The sequence below is a fragment of the Triturus cristatus genome, chromosome 9, assembly GCF_964204655.1.
Source record: "Triturus cristatus chromosome 9, aTriCri1.1, whole genome shotgun sequence".
NCBI classification, from domain to species: Eukaryota; Metazoa; Chordata; class Amphibia; order Caudata; family Salamandridae; genus Triturus; species Triturus cristatus.
Genome location: NC_140592.1, coordinates 1,215,679,646 through 1,215,702,054, shown reverse-complemented (window position 1 = coordinate 1,215,702,054; position 22,409 = coordinate 1,215,679,646). Strand labels below are relative to the sequence as shown.

At 45.3% G+C, this 22,409-nt stretch overlaps 1 protein-coding gene across 5 annotated transcripts in view; it reads right to left on the bottom strand.

The window, feature by feature from the left end:
* The window catches only part of DPF3 (double PHD fingers 3), a 499,249-nt gene extending 486,835 nt beyond the window's left edge, over positions 1-12,414 (bottom strand). For all 5 annotated transcript variants that reach the window (XR_014968956.1, XR_014968957.1, XM_085627278.1 and 2 more), the window contains exon 1: positions 12,301-12,414. Coding sequence is in view for 3 of the 5 variants with exons in the window: in XM_085627278.1 (XP_085483404.1) it covers positions 12,301-12,332 (32 nt within the window). In the remaining 2 variants the exon portion in view is untranslated. The remainder of the gene's footprint in view (positions 1-12,300) is intronic.
* Between the last annotated feature and the right edge of the window lie 9,995 nt (positions 12,415-22,409).

Here is a 22,409-nt window from a genome sequence, read left to right as displayed (position 1 = left end):
CAAAGGTGGTGATTAAAAGGGTAAGCCAACTTAATAAGGCTTAGAATTTCAATGTTTAACTCAATATTTAGAGCTGATCACTCTTGGCCTCAGGAGAATATGTGCAGACGCGTTTCGACCTTCCCAATGGGACCAGGGATTTGTTGGAAGGTCTTCCTCAGGGCTGGGGGGACTTTTGTAGGACACATTAGATAGTAAAGCACGGGCACCAAAGCCACCGTATTACGGACAGTCATAGCCGTGTTATACTCCAAACTCCCGCAGAACCAAAACCCAACCGAGTTAGTAAACATGGAAGTTCCTGGCTGGGAGAATGGTCTTGTTCTCTGGAAGAACGAAACTGGAGGCTTTCGAAACAGGATGGCAAAGATTTCCCACGGACTGCACTTACACTTCTTCTCTCAGCTCTAGATGTCATGTGTCACTTGGTCACCCGTGCAGGAAAAGACAGTGGAGCACTCTGGGAGTGGCATGACGACTTCAAAATATCGCAAGATATCGATCAGGCGCAAGCAATCCAGGTTTACTTTGTAAGTAAAATAACTAGCATTATTCTTTGAAAGCAATCAATCTAAAGCAAATATGTGCATTCAGTATGAATTTGTTGATTTTAGGTTTGATAGAATAAACATTAGTAGTGACAGAGTGATAGGCGTATGGTACAAAACATCAAAATGCAAAACTATTTTTGTTCAATTGTAAATGCTCAGTAAATGTCCAAAACGTAGTCAGAAAAAGTAGATGTTTATTTACTACAACAATTTTTATTCGAATTCAAGGTTTCAGCCCTACTTTTAAGATGGCTGCAGAGTTTTTTTAAAAACCAGCCGATTTCCACAGTCCTTTACCGACATGGCCACTACTTTACTAATGAGGCAACCTCTTTTACTGAACACTGGAAAGACTGCTAATACAACAGGTTTTGTTTGATTTATAAACTCATAAAATGTAATATAAAAGTATGCACATTTTTTTGTACAGTTTTCAACCCTCTGTTACTATGTAACTATTTGAACACACAACCAGTGCCCTGGAAGAAGGGCATACTGGTGCATGCCACACAGGGAAGCATTGTATTGTTCTGTAATGGCACAGTTTATGGCCGCCACTATGTGGGACGGCGACAAGTGGCGGCAGAAAGCAACAAAGTAAAGCCCAGATTACAGTACAGGCCAATTTTAAGGAGCTCTATGGTCAGCACAATGGTGCTGCAGCAGTAAATACAAGCAGCGACGCGCGGCGGCAGAAAGCATCAATAAGAAAATAAAAATAAAAAAAAGAGTTATCCCACACAACGTCCATAGAGAGACATTGTAAGGAAACTGTAATTGGCCGGTGCGCCTAAGCCTCGCAGGGAAGTGACATATGGGCAATTCCAACGAGTTAAAATGCAACAAGGAAAAGCGATAGTGGAGTGAACCAATGATAAGCAGGAGGCGGGAAAAAGTGGTATTATTGATGACAGCAGGTCTTGCAGACAGCGCATGCGCGCTGATGCTCGACCTAAAAAGGGTAGGGAGCTCAATCTTGGTACGCTAAGCCAAAGGCCGTGCATAGCAAGGGGGTGGCTTTACATATGATGATAAAATATTACTTTTTGTTAAAGGAACGGTAAAAATTCACAGAAATAAACCAAAAGGTTAAAGTAGCGTTGTAGTTAGGTGCGATAGGAAGATCTGTGTTGGTTTATATTAAAAAAAACAATTTAAAAAACACACACACAACCTTAAAATTCACAGAAAAAAAACCTAAAGTTAAAGTAACATTATATTTAGGTGACTAGGTCAGTGACAACATGGTTTTGTACTGGAAAAAAAAAATAGAAATCAACTAGTTTTAGTTGTCAGAGCCAACTATAACTTGTGTACCCACCATGCACTGCTTATGACCTCATATATTACATCACTCATGACATCATCCAAGCTTCTTTTGTACACATTACTCTATAAACAAGTATGTACCTAAAGGCCTGAAAGGAAGTACAAAATAGCTCATAATGATATGAAGCATCATTAATGGCACCACAGATACAACTCTCCTAGGTGCAGCAAGCATGTGTTATGTTTGACCCTATATCATACACTTCACGGGTAGCCTTGTGTACTTTAACAATCAACAGATATAGGGTAGACCTTCATCGCACATGCCAAGTAACTCAAGATACTCAACATCTGTTCCAAAATGAATGACCTACTACTGACAGCTTTCATCTGTATCAAACCCCTCAGTCACCGAACCTACATTGAGAAATGAAGTTGATATGAGTGGAAAGGTGGGTACTGTGAGCAGTGTTTATTCTATGGAGAGAGTTTTTACCCTGTACTACACTGTTTGCAGACAGTGAAACCCTCATGAGAAATACACCACAGGATATTAAAAAGTATCTACTATTTACTAAGAACATTGTACACTATATGCAACATTTGTCAATAAAGACACTATTCACTTAAAATAACCAAGGTCTGAAGGTGCTAAGGATCATACTACCCGAAGCCTTCATACTATGGTTAAAATTTTACAAATAACCCATCTTGTGAACCTAAACTAGCACATGTAGTACATGGGTTAGTACCAGGTACACACAGTCTATGTTATGTAGAAATTGTCATGCTAAGACAATTCTGTCTAATAACTCATGTCTGCTTACAATTCTTAATATCTACTATGTAGAATATTTGCCCTGTTAGAAACTTTTTCTGCAGAACCAAAAAAAAACAAGCATTTGCAATGCAATCGGTCTCGCCTTAGGGACCTTATATGTATTTAGCTATGCAGCAAATTAGCCTGGGTGTGGAACATCTACTGTTCTCTAACAAGGAGGGAAAGTAAGCACCAAACTGCGTGACACGCCAGGTATGGGAACACACAGAGAAATATTTCCTTTCAGCGGGAAATGGTATAGTCCAAAGCTCTATTTTTAACATAAAATAAGGGCCTTTGGTGGTCATTTCACTGAAAATACAAGATTTGAAAAAAATAATTATCTAGAGAATGCTAAAGTGATTCTGGTATTTTAATGACCTCTGCTAGTCGTTTTCTAGCAAGAAAGTTAAATAGAGGCAGTTGAACAGAAAAAAGTCCCTAAGCGGAAGCAGACAAGTCCTAGGGCTGATCTCCAGAGCCCACATAGTACATACACATATAAGTATATACTAAAATATATACAAGAGGTCTTGAATGTTCGACCTAAAAATACTTATGTGGAACACACTGGACACAAGTCGACAAGATTTAAACATGTTCAATACTTCTACACACCTCTGATGCTTTTGCAGCACATGTTTTTTGTAAAAACTTACAACCATTAGCTGGACACAGCCGGTACAAAATAAGGTAGAAAAGTAGGATGGTAATAACCCGCCACTATGTAAACTATAAAACAAACTAACCCACTCAAAGGATGATGTCATCAGTGAAGGCATTTGAGAGGTCATAGAACATGCCATGAGTGATGTAATGTGAGGTCATGAGCAGTACATGGCGGGGGCGTGAGTTATTGATAACCGCTGTAACTATAAATGGTGAATTTCTGGGTTTTTTTTTTTCAGTTCAAAACAATGTTGTCACCAACATATTCACTTAACTATCAAGTTACTTTAACCTTTTGTTTTTTTCAGTGAACACACACACACACATACATATCTATGTATGCACATTGCACACACACAAACATATATCTCAAACTATGACAAAACTATTCCTTTGTAAGCCCGTCGTGTCGTAGGGGGGAGAGGTAAAGTGCATGAAATGCCTCTAGGGGGCGCGTGCATCCACTAGCACTGCAGACCGGTGACCTCCCAGTGTCATCCAGCTCGCGGTTACTGAGAGCACACGAGGACACGTTGGCACGCGACGGCTCCGGGCACTACAGAGTGAATGCTCTTCCCTCTCATTACACTAGAGTGTTTACACACATTACAAGACTGCAACACCCAGTCCATGATGGGAGATTTCACGGATGCACTCGACGAACGCAAGACGACATCTATGTGCATATATTGATGGCGACCCTGCTCGCCCCCTCTCCAGAGCTATGTGTTAAACTACTTTGATAAAACATAACTTTACAGACACAAACTTTCATGCGGGATAGCAGATGGCAGAAGAGAAATTAGTAAACACAACCAAGGAAAGACAACAACGTTAAAGGCAAGGGTCAAGGTCTGACTAGAAAATCTCTACCGTGCACAATAACACCCCCCCCCCCCTTCACATTTTTTTGAGGCTTTAAAAATAGCACGAGCAGTGTTTTCATTGTCGATTTCAGAACGCATACAATTATGAGGGATAAATCACACATACACACCATTTAAACACACACACACCTATTTTTTCCAAGCATAAGGCCAAAGGGGTGGGTTGGCCTTAAGCAGTGTTTAATTTGTACAAACACGAAATACGCGAAAGAGCTTTTTCGTGGGAAGAACCCTCTAGCTGCCGATCCCGAGGCAGCCAACTCTGACTCCACCCAAATCTTACTCAGCCTACACTTCCGGTCTCTTTATCTCCACCTCACTTCTTCCATCCTGACTTTCTCCCGCCGTCACTGTTCTATCGTTTTCCTTTTTCTGCCTCTCGCTGGTGTTGTGGGTCAATGTCGAATGACGAAAAACTAGCAGGTCCCTGACCACAAAAAAACGTGGGTTCTGCCAACCACCTGCACAAATTAAAACACTTGTCTTAGCTTTAGATTCTGGCTGTTTAGCAGTGATACCTTAAAGATGGCTAGAAACAGCGGTTGAAGTGCATTAAAAAAAACAAAAAAGTATGAGAACTGTGATTCTAATTCCAAAGGTGCGGATGCAAAAACAACAATTGATGGACAGAATGCAGAACAATGTCATACATTCACCCCAGGACAGAGATCTGGGCCTAAATCCATCGTTTTTTTGCTCACCATGCCATTCCAGTTTGAACCCAGCCATATGCAAATCAGTCTTGACCCTGTGCGGGTCAGTCAGCCTGGGGGAGGATAAAAATAACAAAATATTCTGTAAATATCTTGATTGTCTTTCACCTTCAAGTAACTGTGTGTAAAATAACACCATTTAAATGAAAAATAAATGCAGTATAAGACAACCTGTCACAAGGTGCACAAAAAGATTTCGGTTCAAGATTTTTTTTTTTTAAAGCGCTTCCGTAATATAAATCTGAGTAATATGCAGACTGCACCTACTGCAAACATTTTTTATAACGGTCCATTAAAAGCACGCCAGTCCCGAGTCTAGGCACGCCAGCCCAGAGTCGAGTCTAGGCACGCCAGCCCAGAGTCGAGTCTAGGCACGCCAGCCCAGAGTCGAGTCTAGGCACGCCAGTCCCGAGTCGAGTCTAGGCACGCCAGTCCCGAGTCGAGTCTAGGCACGCCAGCCCAGAGTCGAGTCTAGGCACGCCAGCCCAGAGTCGAGTCTAGGCACGCCAGCCCAGAGTCGAGTCTAGGCACGCCAGCCCAGAGTCGAGTCTAGGCACGCCAGCCCAGAGTCGAGTCTAGGCACGCCAGCCCAGAGTCGAGTCTAGGCACGCCAGCCCAGAGTCGAGTCTAGGCACGCCAGCCCAGAGTCGAGTCTAGGCACGCCAGCCCAGAGTCGAGTCTAGGCACGCCAGCCCAGAGTCGAGTCTAGGCACGCCAGCCCAGAGTCGAGTCTAGGCACGCCAGCCCAGAGTCGAGTCTAGGCACGCCAGCCCAGAGTCGAGTCTAGGCACGCCAGCCCAGAGTCGAGTCTAGGCACGCCAGCCCTAGCCACACTAAACTTGCACTCAGAGTCAAGTTTAGCTAATATGCACCAAGTTACGTTAAAGGACTAGCCATGTCAAGTTACCCAAATACTAGTCATGCAAATAATAATGTGTGATCTTGGGCAGATATCTCACCCTAAACACTGGGAGCTCTTAGAACCCGCGCCGGTATATTTTTAGAGTTTTTTATAGCGCGAACTAGACCCTAAACAACGGTATCAGAGCGCTTTACACAAGTACCAGATTCGTCACAGATGAACACATTCATTTTTGTTAGGCACCGGGAGAGTAAATGATTTGCCCAGAATCACAGGATGTTGAGCGTCGTTGCCGAGACTCGAACCCGGTTCCCCAGGTCCGAGGTCGGCCGCTCTAGCCGCAAGGCTACATCCTCTGGGTACCTCACATAAATTCTGCATTCCCACACTTCTCCGTCCATGCAGTAGCGTCTTAGCAATCATTTCTTTCGCTTCACTGCACACCATACCCGCAGCGCTAAGTCCCATAAAGAGCACAACTCAAGCCCTCGCGCACACATCCACACTTCTATCCATGCACACCCGCGGGGCAGTGTGCTAGCCAACAGCGCCTCGTCAGCGGTGCTAGTTTAATGACAATACAACACACATTTGCATCAGTAACGATACAGGCTAGTAATGCGTAACAATTAAACTTCTGATGATTAAATCTCAGAAATTCACAGGTCTAGTGCACGGGTTGGGGGTGCAATTAACATCTTCTTTTAAAAAAAAACAGGTACACGCCCCCCAGTGGGCGTGTACCTAGGGCGCAGAATTTGCATTCGGTCGTTTGAAGCTCCAAGGGGGTCTCCGCTGCAGACACTTGTCTATTTTAGGGTCTTTGCTAAAGTCACAGTAATGGCTAATTTCAGGGCCTCGGAGGCTACATTAGCCAGAGAGTCTCCAGGCCTGGAGGGGGGGGCGTGACCCCATAAATGCCCCTCGAGCAGACTTGCCCTCGAGCCCTGTAAACAAGGCCCCAACTTTAAATAACCCAGCACTTCTGGTCAGACGCGATAACACCCCCGCCTGCCAGCTCCCACGAAAACAGAGCACCGCTTTGAACTCTCCGAGAGGGGGGGTCTGTCACTTTGAGGGTGCTTACTGCCATGCCCACCATCCCTCCTGCCCCCCACCCCCCTCCCCCCCCAAAAAAAAACTCCACCAAATGATCACACATTGTGTACGACCACCTTCCCTCTGGCACACTTCCTTCCTTTCCCTGCAATCTCTCTGGGAAAACAAACAGCATCCCGCCATCTGAGCAGGAATGTGAAACCAGCCCCCACCTCACACCGCCCCCCCCCCCCCCCACCCACCTCTGTTAGCCCCCGCTCCTTTCCCTCGCGAGGCCCCGCTTCCTTAGCCACTCGTATAACACCCCCCACCCCCACCATCCTTCTACCCTCAGGAGCCCCTCACGTGACCACACTTCCGTATCCCCTCATACGAGCCCCCGAATATTCGTGCAAAGAACTCCTCGTTAATGAGGCCTGATTTAAGAATCCCACCCCCTCCTTCGAAGAAACCCCTCCAGGAGGGACCTCACAAGAGAGCTTAGGAGGCGCTGTACCTGCAAGGTTCAAACACAGGACATCTAAAGCACCCCGAAGACTTCACCCGTTACCACGTTGGCGCTACAATGTCACACCTTACCCTTACCCTTTCCTAAGCGAGGGTTTAATAGCTATCACTGTGTAACCAACAGACCCGAGTTTCAAACTTGACGTTTACATTTGATGTTCGCAGCGCTGTGATCCTGTGCAAACGGGTAATGTAAATGTGCTTAACCTGTCACATAAGAAAGCGCCTTAAGGACAGAATAACCTTGAATACAAAACACTGTGTACCACTCTAGAAATGTACTATTGATGGCGACTTCCGGGGTGCAGCACTGGAACCACCCCCTGTGTGATAAGAATTCGAAATACTGGGCATCGTGTGTCCCCGGGGAGGAGGAGGAGGAAAGCGGCTGGGCCTGCACAAACCGCGGCACAAACTCCTTTACACTCAATTAATCAATCATACATCCAGACACACGGGGGCTGCAGATGAAGGAGTGGGGCGGGCGAGATATATGCAGCCCAATAAGGTATCCACTTCCCGAGGCCGCCCCCGTGCAAGCACAGCGCCTGGGAACGGTCTCTGGACACAACGGCACATCTTCCTCACAGCAGAGCGCCGCGTGCAGTTACTCTGTGCGCTTAACTAATAGTATGCATGCCTCGTGGCGCGAGTCCGCACCTCGCGCCATACACACTCCTAGCAGCTTCATATACTCATTCGCCTCCTAGGGAGTGGGTGCAGGTGTGTACATTCCGTGTGCAAGGCACCCCTCACGAGGATGGTGCAGGCCACCCATGCCAGGTGCAACCTACTGCAGGTCCCAGCATTACCAATGCACAGCTTCCTGCAGGGACAGGCTAGGAGGGTCCCCCAGTTCCCTGCATCACCCAAGCCGTCTATGCCGGACAAGCATCGACTCCGGGTCCATGCAGCCCCCATGCACGTCACTGGATTCTCACACACTCACTGCACGTAGTGATCATGCAGAACAGCATGCACGGCTACGTGCGTCTCAAGCACATTTCCTGCGGGAGCGACTGCATGTTCCCCCTCCCCCCCTCCCACCCCCAAAGAATGTGCATCACTGGGCTTGCCTTTCAATACACGTCATTCCATGCACATCTCGAGCAGGACAGCATGCGCGGCCACGTATGTCTTATGCCGAGAGTGTCTGCACGCCCCTAGAAGTTTCATCCTAGCGAGAGAGGAGTGCATCGCCGGGCGTTCCATTCCAATGCACAGCGCCGTGCAGGAAGCATGCACGGCCACGTGGGTCTCGTGCACATCCCCTGCCCCCGAGAGGAGAGTGCATCCTTGGCCTCGTCATTCACAACTCCTGCAGGGAGTTTCCAATACACACTTGTGTCAGTGACTGATTGCACCACACTGGATTTTTATTTCATTAAATGCACGCCCCCTGCAGGGCGAGGCTGCAGAACCACTTTATGACATAGCACCTCGTGCAGGAAGTGTGCGTGGGGCGCTGCTTCACGGTACCGTGCACACCTCCTGCAGGGAGAGAGCGGGGTCTGTTATACTGTACCATGCACACCTCCTGCAGGGACAGCGCGGGGGCTGCTATACTGTACCATGCACACCTCCTGCAGGGAGAGCGGGCGCTGCTATACTGTACCATGCACACCTCCTGCAGGGAGAGCGGGTGCTGCTATACTGTACCATGCACACCTCCTGCAGGGAGAGAGCGGGCGCTGCTATACTGTACCATGCACACCTCCTGCAGTGAGAGAGAGCGGGGTCTGTTATATTGTACCATGCATACCTCCTGCAGGGAGAGAGAGCAGGCGCTGCTATACTCTACCATGCACACCTCCTGCAGGGAGAGAGTGGGCGCTGCTAGACTGTACCATGCACACCTCCTGCAGGGAGAGAGAGCCGGGTCTGTTATATTGTACCATGCACACCTCCTGCAGGGAGAGCGGGTGCTGCTATACTGTACCATGCACACCTCCTGCAGGGAGAGAGCGGGCGCTGCTATACTGTACCATGCACACCTGCAGTGAGAGAGAGCGGGGTCTGTTATATTGTACCATGCATACCTCCTGCAGGGAGAGAGAGCAGGCGCTGCTATACTCTACCATGCACACCTCCTGCAGGGAGAGAGAGCAGGCGCTGCTATACTGTACCATGCACACCTCCTGCAGGGAGAGAGAGCCGGGTCTGTTATATTGTACCATGCATACCTCCTGCAGGGAGAGAGAGCAGGCTCTGCTATACTGTACCATGCACACCTCCTGCAGGGACAGCGCGGGGGATGCTATACTGTACCATGCACACCTCCTGCAGGGAGAGAGAGTGGGCGCTGCTATACTGTCCATGCACACCTCCTGCAGGGAGAGAGCGGGCGCTACTATACTGTACCATGCACACCTCCTGCAGGGAGAGAGCGGGCGCTACTATACTGTACCATGCACACCTCCTGCAGTGAGAGAGAGCGGGGTCTGTTATATTGTACCATGCACACCTCCTGCAGGGAGAGAGAGCAGGCGCTGCTATACTGTACCATGCACACCTCCTGCAGGGAGAGAGAGCGGGGTCTGTTATATTGTACCAAGCATACCTCCTGCAGGGAGAGAGAGCAGGCGCTGCTATACTGTACCATGCACACATCCTGCAGGGACAGCGCGGGGGCTGCTATACTGTACCATGCACACCTCCTGCAGGGAGAGCGGGTGCTGCTATACTGTACCATGCACACCTCCTGCAGGGAGAGAGCGGGCACTGTTATACTGTACCATGCACACCTCCTGCAGTGAGAGAGAGCGGGGTCTGTTATATTGTACCATGCATACCTCCTGCAGGGAGAGAGAGCAGGCGCTGCTATACTCTACCATGCACACCTCCTGCAGGGAGAGAGAGTGGGCGCTGCTATACTGTACCATGCACACCTCCTGCAGGGAGAGCGGGTCTGTTATATTGTACCATGCATATCTCCTGCAGGGAGAGAGAGCAGGCGCTGCTATACTGTACCATGCACACCTCCTGCAGGGACAGCGCGGGGGCTGCTATACTGTACCATGCACACCTCCTGCAGTGAGAGCGGGCGCTGCTATATTGTACCATGCACACCTCCTGCAGGGACAGCGGGCGCTGCTATACTGTACCATGCACACCTCCTGCAGGGAGAGAGAGTGGGCGCTGCTATACTGTTCCATGCACACCTCCTGCAGGGAGAGAGAGCGGGCGCTGTTATACTGTACCATGCACACCTCCTGCAGGGAGAGAGAGTGGGCGCTGCTATACTGTTCCATGCACACCTCCTGCAGGGAGAGAGAGCGGGCGCTGTTATACTGTACCATGCACACCTCCTGCAGGGACAGCGGGGGCGCTGCTATACAGTACTATGCACACCTCCTGCAGGGACAGCGCGGGCGCTGCTACACTGTACCATGCATACCTCCTGCAGGGAGATTTATTCAATGCAATTTTAATGGAGGTGTTCAGTTCCACGCGTTGTTGGACAGCGCCTAGTACAGCGCGTAGTTCCTGCACAATGATCCATTATCCTTAAGCGCTTAGAAACTGGATCCCAAAACAAGTGGCGCTTGCCTCATTTCCACATAAGATAAAAACACCGGACTGTGAACATAACATCAGAATACGAAGAACAACATTGAATTCTCCAGTCAGCGAGCGTACATGCTCAAGTAAACAGCATCAGACACACCCCCTGGCCCCCGTCCTTCGGGAGCCACCGCCACCCCCTCCCCGGAGACAGACAACACGTGAGTGAGCCCCGCAGTCCAGGGATCCGGAGGGCGCTGGAAGGCACACACCGCCCCACCCCCTCCGAGTGCAGCCAAGCCAGCCTCGGGGCACCGGCCAACTGGCCGAGGGGGGAGGGGTGGACTCAGCCCCTTCGGAAGTGCAGGTGGAGGGGGGGCGAGCAGGGCACCTCGAAAACAAGGGAGGGAGCGCAGGAAGGACCAGGGGAAGTGGGGGCAGGGGTTAAATGCTGCAGGAACCTGTGGGCACCCCATGCAGGGAGAAAGGACCAGAACACATCGAAAACGGGGAGCTAGAAGCGGAAACAAGCAGGACCGGAGGGGTAACGGGCGGCAGAGGAAGCAGGAGGCGTGGGTGAAGAGGGCAGGGGTTCAAATGCTACCGTAACCAGTGGGCACCACATGCAAGGACGGACCAAGCGACGGTGGGAACACCTCGAAACCAAGGCAGTAGGAGGGGGAAGCAAACAGGGCCAGAGGGCGGGTTTGCAAAGAGCAGGGGTTTAATGCTGCAGGAACCAGTGGGCACCCCATGCAGGGAGCATGGACCGAGTTGAACAGCTCGAAAGCAGAGTATCTGAGGGTGTGTGTGAGAATGCTGAGAAGCAAGGAGCCGGGGTGCAGAAGTGCAGGGACGGGATGCACAGCTGCAGGAACCAGTGGGGCCCCAATGCAGGGACCAAGGAACGAGTTGGACACCTCGAACACAGAGTGATGTGGGGGGAGGGGCGCAGGATGCTGAGAAGCAGGGAGCCTGGGTGGACAAGTGAAGGGATGGGATGCACAACTGAAGGAACCAGTGGGCACCGCATGCAGGAACCAGTGGGCACCGCATGAAGGAACCAGGTGTCGCTCTCTCCTCGAGAGTTAAAGTTACAGGAGGGGTGGGTTCTGCAGGGCGGAGCGGGTAGGGCTTAACCCTGTAGCTGAAGGGGGTGCCCGGAGTCCAGCGCCGGCTTCCCTAGGGGCAGTGGGCGGGTGCAATATACGAAGCGACGCACTTCAAGGGGGGGGGAGAGGGGGGCAGGCCTCGCAGACACCCCTGGAAGAGGCACGGATACTGAGACCCCCAAAGACCCCGCCACGCACACAATGACCGCTCCGAGCAAGGAGACCTGGAGGAAGAGCGGCCACGACCCCCGTGCAGTGCTCGTCCAGCACGTCCCTGCAGGGGGCGCCCTCTTCAGCACTATGTCCGCTCCCGTGCACGCCCCCGGCCAGGGCCCCCCAGCACTCACCTCTTGAGCGGGTTGTGAATGACAGTCGCCATCTTTGCTACAATGTAACAGAACAGTGTCCGCCTCGGAGTTCCCAAAGCTTTTTTGCTCCGCTCCGGACCGTCGCCCAATGGGCTGTGGGCCTGCCGGTCCGCCAGCCAATGGGCGGCGTGAAGGGGCGTGGCCGGGCCGGTAATGAGGGAGCTGTCAAAGCCCCTGAGGTCGGGCAGGGAGGCAGCAGGTCTTAAAGGGACAGGACAGGCAGAGAGGGAGCAAAGTCTCACCTGCCAGGTTGAACCGTTCCCTCCAGCCTCATCCACCCCCCCAAAATACGAGCATCTGCAGCCTCCATTCTCCTTTCTTTCAGAGACCCGACACCATTTAACTTCTGCTTCTTCTCAGAAAGGAGAGTCCCTTTTATATTTATTGCTTGCCCCTTACCTTTCTTGGAGTTAAATATTTATGTTTTTTGTTGTTGCAATTTGTTATATAGCTCGACCTCCACCCGAAGGTATTAGAAACCTTTACATTAGCACACAAGTTACATTACACTAGGACGCATTCATTTTTTGAGAGGCGCGGGGAGATTAAGTGATGTGCCCAGAATCACAGAATAGTGAGCCGACGCCGAGACTTGAACCTGATTCCCTAGTTGCAAAGTCAGCAGCTCTGACTGGTAGCCACATCTTCCCTTCAAAACGAGCTTCACTGAAATCCTCCATGTCGTGTGCTTTTTAAACATTCCAAGCTCTGCTTACCACTGTCCCATTTTAAGGTCGCATTTATAAATCTGTCAATTTGGATTTCTCTGTGTTTAGGAATAAAAGGTATTTCACCTATGGCCAATTTAAGCTTGTTATCCTCACTCCTGAACTGATTCTTAGGTCTCCTCAAACCAAAGGTTAGGCTTCTGCTTAACGTGCTCTAAAAGTTCAAGAGGTCAGAACGTTAGTGCAGTGCAAATCAAAATTTAAACAAGCACTGGCAAAGCCAATAGGTCTCGCCTATGAGATCTATCTGCTTTGTTAATGTTTTTCGTTATGTTGACAGGCATTGCAGCTGCTGTGCACCAGGGCGAAAAAAACGACCTAATGACATGACTTGCATCATTTTGTAGGCACACTCATGCGTTCAACACACATGCACGGGACCCGTGAGAAAGGAACTGTGGTTCCGAAACGCGTCGGGCATTGTTTGCCATATACTTTTGGATTAAATAAATCCCGTCGAAAAGGATTTTGGGCTCGGCACAATCTTTTTAAACACTAAGTATTGGCATCTGAGATATTTTATATATATATATATATATATATATATATATATATATATATTACCTACTGGCGGTCGCCAGTAGGTAGTTATAGTTAGGACCACGTTTCCATAGGAAAACCTCAACATTCTATTTTGAATAACTTTGGCGCCGGTCGACGAATCCTCGCGAATTTCTCAAAATAGGTGGGGCGCTACGCTCCGCTCCTACCCTGAAAGTCTCGGGGGGATCCGTCAAGCGGGGGCTGAGATAAAAGGGGGGTCCCAAAACGCGTTTTTCCCATGCATTTTTCCATAGGACCTTTAGAACGAGCTACAGCCCGAACGGCTGAACAGAATTACTCAAAATTTGGCAGAGAGGTAGTCCCTAGGTCAAGGAAGTGCCTTTTGTAGGTTTGGTGTAAATCTGTTCAGTAGATTCTGAGAAAATAGCCTTTAAATCAATATATATATCTGAGCCCGCTTACGGTACGCTTACCGTACGCTTACGGTAAGCGTACGGCGGCGTGCGCGAGCGCGATTCTGATTGGCTGTTAGATCTTAGTAAACATTCGAATCGGCCGAAACCAGGAAGCGGCGGCCGCCATTTTGTGTATTTCACTCTGAAAAAAAAGAGTGAAAACAAGGAAAGGGGGCAATGAGGAGAGTTACAGACCCCCTAACATTTGTAAGGGGGTCAAAGAAGGACAGAAAAGTACAAAAAAACATTTATTGATTTTAAAAAAAATCACGGGGTACGCGTACGGTAAGCTTACGGTAAGCGTACGGTAGAAAAACAAAAAAAAAAAAAAATGAAAATCAGATTTAAGTGTTTAGATATTAGGGGGCTCTAAAAAGAGCCGTTGTGTTTATGAAATGATTTTTTAGTGGTACCTACAAGTAAGTACCGATGCAGAGTCTAAGGTTCAAGAGGAAGACTCTGTTCCCTTCATCATTGAAGTGCACACCATCTCCTCTATAAATGTCTTGCATGTCATAACGCAAGTTGTTGTGGTAAATGGCACCCATACCATAGTCACGGAGGAAAGCAGCAACAGATTTGTTGACGTGCTTTCTTGCTTTGTCATCGCACCGCGTGCCCACCGTGCGTGCATGGCACTAACTGCGTAAAGTGGGCGCGCGGTGCGCGAAGCGCACCGCGTGCTCACTGTGCGCGCACGGTGCGCGAAGCGCACCGTGCGCGCACGGAACGAACTGCGTTAAGTGGGCGCGCACGCCACGAATGGCGTAAAGTAACTTAGCATTGAAAAAACCGTACAAATTCACTGAAAAAACCATAGGTTTCACACACGTTATAGTTAGGAATTAGCATTTAAAAAACCTTGCAAATTCACTGAAAAAACCATAGGTTTCACACATGTTATAGTTAGCGGAAATTTTACTGATAAAAAACCAATGAAATTCCCCCGTTATAGTTAGTGCAGGCAACTATAACTCACGCGACCGCAATCTTCTGCTGATGACATATGTGTCTTTATGAAAAAAAAATATTTGTAATATATGTATAGCTAAAAATGTATGGAAGAAGACATGGGCAAATAAGTGTCTAAATACAGTATTAGCATCAGCAGAGGATTGCGGTCGCGTGAGTTATAGTTGCCTGCACTAACTATAACGGGGGAATTTCATTGGTTTTTTATCAGTAAAATTTCCGCTAACTATAACATGTGTGAAACCTATGGTTTTTTCAGTGAATATATATATATATATATTATATATATATATATATATATATATATATATTATATATATATATTATCTACTGGCGGTCGCCAGTAGATAGTTATAGTTAACAATTTTGCACCTAAATCGAGTTTCAATCCTACTATGCCTTCTAGCGGTATAGATATTTTTGAAACATTGGTAATTGCCGACTTAAAATCTTTGGCCAAAAGAAAAGATAAATGGCATAATGACAACTTAAATAAACAACAAAGGATAGCTATTAAATCCCTACAAGAAGATAAGAGTATAGTGATCCGCCCATCGGACAAAGGGGGTAATGTAGTTATACTTAATACAGATGATTACTTACAGGAAGGAATGCGCCAGCTAGAAGTTAAGGACTGCTATGAGATTGTGGAAAGAAGTATTATTGAAGACTCTAATACCACATATCACAATATGCTCAAGACATGGCACTCACAAGGAATCCTGGAATGGAATGAATATTCCTTTTTGTTAAATCGTACACCCAAAGTGGCATTATTATATCTGTTGCCAAAACTACATAAAGACATGGTGAAACCTCCAGGGAGACCTATCGTGTCTTCTATAGGCTCCTTGTTAGAGAAGACCTCCAAATACATCGATTACTTTTTACGTATATACGTGGAAAGTCTACCCTCCTATCTGAAAGATAGTAGAGATTTCCCCAACAAAATCAAAAATGTGAATTGGCAGAAGGGTCATTTGCTGATCACATTGGATGTTTGCAGCCTGTATACCAGTATTAAACATGCTGATGGTATACAGGCTTGTAAACATTTCCTGACGTCACGTTCTGTTTCCTTTCTACAACACACAGACATGATATTACAGATGATGAAATTTTGTCTAGAAAATAATTTTTTTATCTTTAATGATGTATTTTACAGACAGACACAGGGAACTGCCATGGGTACTTGTTTTGCTCCCAGTTACGCCAACCTTTTTATGGGGTACTGGGAGCAACGGGTACCCAAGGTGAACAGTTTATATCGTGACCATGTGAAAACATGGTTACGATACATTGATGACTTATTCATCATCTGGGAGGGCAGTGAAGAACTTGCCAGGGACTTCATCAATGGTCTCAATAACAAGGAGGTCAATCTAAAATTTGAAGGTGCTATCAGCAATTCCTGTATTGAATTTTTGGATTTAAGTGTGCAGGTAGTGGATGATACATTAACAACAAAACTGTATCGGAAAAAGACATCAGGGAACACATTGTTGCATGCTGATAGTGGACATCCTAAAGCCCTCATAAATAGCATTCCGTATGGTGAGTTTCTTCGGGCTCGAAGGAACTGCAGTACCAATCTTGATTTTGAACAAGAATGCACAATCATGAATGAAAGATTCCTTGACAGGGGGTACAAACCCAACATAATAACACAAGCCCGCCAGAAAGTCACTAACCTCAAACAAGAGGACTTATTGGCACCAAAGAGTAACCCAGATGAGGGCAAAAATGAAAATGAAGTCATTAGATACATAACTACCTACAATTTGGGTTCTTACTATGTAAGAAAGTGTCTCAAGAAACATTGGGGCATCCTCAAAACTGAATCTACTCTTGAGGGAGTCGTAAAGGATAAACCCAATGTGACATACAGGAAGTCAGATTCTTTACGTGACAAAATATGTAGCAATGAAATTAGCCAAATGAAACTAGGATCTAAAGGAGTTCAAGGCTTCTTTACTTGCATGTCATGCAAAGCCTGTAAATACAGCTTTAATGTGAAAAAAGTCTATTATCCTATCTTAGACCAAGACAGATACATTGAAAAACATCTCACGTGTGTATCTGACTATTGTGTTTATGTTTTAACCTGCCCATGTGCCAAGAGATACGTAGGCAGCACTATGTTTGCTGCCAAAAAACGCATCCTGGAACACATGAGGGCGATTCAAAATAAGGATAAACTTTCCCCCATAGCACGGCACTATGAGGAATTTCACAAAAGTAATCGCAATCTATTGAAATTCTTTGTGATAGACCGTATACCTGTAACCATGAGGGGAGGGGACAGAATTCGCAAGCTGAGGCGATTGGAATCCTATTATATTCTAGAACTCAACACCAAGATTCCTGATGGTCTGAACTCCGAGGAAGAGATGTCTTGGTTTCTTGGAGATTAGTTTGTTGGCTTTTTCTTGAACTAGGATAATCATGATCTGTTCTATATTTGATTTTAATATCATTCTAGGTAAATTTTAATTGACTCCAAGGTCTCCTGCTGTATTTCATGTTTTTTAACAGTTAATAGTCATACGTAGTATGTCTATTTTTAAATGAGGAGGATAATATCTAATGTCATTGAATTATGTTCTGTTGATTTTTTCAGATGGTGTACACAAATGAAGGGTATCTGAGTTGAAGATATTGACTAACACCAGATATAGCAAAGTAATCCCTAATGGAGTTTAATTTACTTTATTTAAGCTATTATATGTGGGATGACCAGAGAGGTTTTTTTGAAAATATAGTGTCTTTGTTTACATCACTGTAAGTACAATTGTATGCAGTATGATATTATACATACAGCATCTCGTCAAGAGAATATGAATATATCATATATCTAAAATTATATTTGTGTTATATACTTTGTTAAGGACACAATTACCCACTGGGGTTGAACGCTATAGTTAGCATCCTAGCTTTGTAAATTTAATTATTATCTTTCTCCATTATTGCCCACTGGGGCTGAATTGACAACGTACATTTTGAGATCGTTATTCGCATATAAACTTGAACTCTCAGCACACTGGAGGTCATTTACACCTGAGAAGCTATGCCGCTTTGTTAGTTACGAGCGGCTCGTTGTGTCAATAAAGTTGCACTCGAAAACACACAAAAAAACTATGAGGAATCGTATATGATTAAAATGTTTTCAGGCAATGTAAAAAGCGGGAATTTTTGCAACTTAGCGCTAACAGAGTTCTTTGTGCGTATGCTTATGTTATCATTTTTTCTGATAGTCTTTGTCGATACTACGTTATACAAAGTTTGTATATACTCGGATACTCAATAAGCATGAATTTAATGTCTGTCGATATTTATGTTATCAGGTGAACTGCCATATTGTAAAATTGTATATAAATTAACAATATACGAAATTCTGAGAGTGTACACATATGGAAAGAAAACTACATTCACCATTCCAATATGGCCGACACAATGGAAATGACATTACGATTCTGTGCATCTGATTTGTATATTTCCTTTCTCTGTTTCAATTATGTTTACGTCATGCTTACGACTGAAATGTTTAAAACTGAGAGTCTGTATGGCGGAATTTACCCGTGACCAAGGCGGCTCACGCCGAAACGCGTTGGGTATTTCTTTGGCTGCTGATGCTGAATAAATCACTTTAAAGCCTGAACCTCGGATTTGTGCTTTTTGGAAGGAGTGCATGAAGTGCGAGGATGCGCTGTGGAACGATATATATATATATATATATATATATTATCTACTGGCGGTCGCCAGTAGATAGTTAAAGTTAGGACCCTGTTTCCATAGGAAATCCGCAACATTCTATTTAGAATAACTTTGGCGCCGGTCGACGAATCCTCGCGAAATTTTCAAAATAGGTGGGGCGCTACGCTCCACTCCTACCCTGAAAGTCTCGGGGGGATTCGTCAAGCGGGGGCTGAGATAAAAGGGGGTCCCAAAACGCGTTTTTCCCATGCATTTTTCCATAGGACCTTTAGACACAGCTACAGCTACAGCCCGAACGGCTGAACAGAGTTACTTGAAATTTGGCAGAGAGGTAGTCCTCAGGTCAAGGAAGTGCCTTTTGTAGGTCTGGTGTAAATCTGTTCAGTAGTTCCTGAGAAAATAGCATTTAAATCAATATATATATCTGTGGCAGCTTACGGTGCGCTTACCGTGCGCTTACGGTAAGCTTACCGTACGCGTACGGTGACGTGCGCGAGCGCGATTCTGATTGGCTGTTAGATCTTAGTAAACATTCGAATCGTTCGAAAGCAGGAAGCGGCGGCCGCCATTTTCTCTCTCGCACTCTGAGGGGGGGAGGAAAAACAAAGGCCAAAAACATGTAAAGGGACTGTTTATACAGCTCCTAACCACCTAGCCTTGATGAATGTGTCCCCAAAGAACCCCCAATGCAAAAAATTCATTTTTATTTTTTTCCAAAAATTCGCCGATTACGCTTACCGTACGCGTACGGTAAAAAAAATTATCCACAATTTCCCCACCCCCTGTGCAAATGGTGCCCGCAGGGCACCATTTTTGCATGGCATATAACTTTCGCTGAAAATGTAAAAGCTTATCTTTCACAACGAAGCGCATAATATCTCCTCCATGTGCGCACGGTGCTTGAAGTGCATTGTGCGTACATGGCCCATCCACGGCACTAACTGCGTAAAGTGGGCGCGCGGTGCGCGAAGCGCACCGCTTGCTCACTGTGCGCGCACGGTGCGCGCACGGAACGAACTGCGTTAATTGGGCACGCACGCCACGAATGGCGTAAAGTAACTTAGCATTTAAAAAACCGTACAAATTCACTGAAAAAACCATAGGTTTCACACACGTTATAGTTAGGAATTAGCATTTAAAAAACCTTGCAAATTCAGTGAAAAAACCATAGGTTTCACACATGTTATAGTTAGCTGGACATTTTACTGATAAAAAACCAATGAAATTCCCCCGTTATAGTTAGTGCAGGCAACTATAACTCACGCGACCGCAATCCTCTGCTGATGACATATGTGTCTTTATGAAAAAAAAATATTTGTAATATATGTATAGCTAAAATTTAATGGAAGAAGACATGGGCAAATAATTGTCTAAATACAGTATTAGCATCAGCAGAGGATTGCGGTCGCGTGAGTTATAGTTGCCTGCACTAACTATAACGGGGGAATTTCATTGGTTTTTTATCAGTAAAATGTCCAGCTAACTATAACATGTGTGAAACCTATGGTTTTTTCACTGAATATATATATATATATATATATATATATATATATATATATATATGTATATATATAATTCAGTGAAAAAACCATAGGTTTCACACACGTTATAGTTAGGAATTAGCATTTAAAAAACCTTAGAAATTCAGTGAAAAAACCATAGGTTTCACACATGTTATAGTTAGCTGGACATTTTACTCGTAAAAAACCAATGAAATTGCCCCGTTATAGTTAGTTCAGCTAACTATAACTCGCGCGCCCGCAATGCACTGCTGATGACGTCACATATTACATCACTCATGACATGGTCAGTGACATCACTCATGACATCACTGATGACATCTCAAATGACATCACTGATGACCTCACTGATGACATCATCCAGTGAATGTGTGTTTTTCTGAAAATTAAATATGTTTTATATATGTATATCTCAAGGTCAATGGAAGAATAAATGGGTATATAAGTGTCTAAATGGATGATTTGTTTTTGAAAAATTGATTGTTTAACTGACTGATTAAGTGTATCATAGTGAATACATGTTTTAGTGAGTAATGTTTAAATATGTATATATCTGTATCAGTCTCTCACTTTGTGTATAAGTGGCTGCATGGGTTGGTGAGTAGATACATGGGTGTCTATATAGGTTATTAGTTGGTTTTTTGAGTATCAGTCTGAGTATCTGCATGGTTCGGTGGGGGGTATTACGTAGTGCATAGGTGTATGAATGAGTGACTCACTGTTTGTATGTGTTGAACACAGCATGTGTGCAGGACTGTATGGGTGGATGAGTGTGTGCATGGATGTGTTATTGAGTGAATGACTGTCTCAATAGTGTCTTTATGAGTAACTACATATGTTTTAAACTAGTATATGTGACTATTGGTGTATATATGTGAGTATATGTGAGAGTGAGAGATTGAAAGAGTTCTTGTATGAATAAGTATGTGTTTCTATAAGTGATTGTTTAAAAGACTAAGTATGTGTAAGTTTCCGTAGAAGTAAGTGTGGTGGTGTGTGTATAACTGTATATGCAAGTAAATGTATGTTTGATTCTTTGTTAGCATGAGTGACTATGTGTGTGAGTAACTCTATGGATGAGTGGCATTGTGTAACAGGATGTATAGGTGTATGAGTACATATGATGAGTGAGTACATGTATGAGTGACTGAATTGGACTGTTGGTGAATGAGTGGATGTGTATGTGGATCTTAGAATTACTGAAAAGGTTGTTTTAACTGGTATTGGTATGTCCATTGTTTTGAACATTGTAGTTTCTATTTTTGAATGTGTGTGTCAAAGGTTATATTAGGGGAAGAGGAGGTCTGCCACTCTATCACAAGGATGATGTCATCAGTGATGTCATCAGTGATGTCATTTGAGATGTCATCAGTGATGTCATGAGTGATGTCACTGACCATGTCATGAGTGATGTAATATGTGACGTCATCAGCAGTGCATTGCGGGCGCGCGAGTTATAGTTAGCTGAACTAACTATAACGGGGCAATTTCATTGGTTTTTTACGAGTAAAATGTCCAGCTAACTATAACATGTGTGAAACCTATGGTTTTTTCACTGAATTTCTAAGGTTTTTTAAATGCTAATTCCTAACTATAACGTGTGTGAAACCTATGGTTTTTTCACTGAATTTCAAAGGTTTTTTAAATGCTAATTCCTAACTATAACGTGTGTGAAACCCATGGTTTTTTCAGTGAATTTGCAAGGTTTTTTAAATGCTAATTTTTTTTTTATTCTTCAATTTTTTCAAACATATTTTTTATTTAATTTTCTTACCTTTTATAAAGACTATGCTTTAATTTTTAAAATCCTTAAATATTTTTTTTTAATATATTTTTTAAAATAAACATGTAAAATTTATTTCCAGTTCTTTTTTTTTTTTTTAATTTTTTTTTGGTACGCGTACCGTAAGCTCACGGTAAGCGTACGGTTTACGCAACGTCCGTAATCTATCTACGCTGCTTGCGTATAGTTACGCACTTTGCGTAGCCGCGCGTACTGCGCGTGGGACGCGTGCGCTCTTACGCCACACGCGCACGTTACGCGGAAGTGCCGGGGAGTGACTGTTATGCGCATGCGCGCAAGCGCGTGTCTTTTTTACGCGCACGCGTACTTTTTGCCGTAAGCGTACCGTAAGCGTACCGTAAGCGTACGGTAGGTCATGTGATCTTGAAACACAACTTTTGATTGGTTGAAA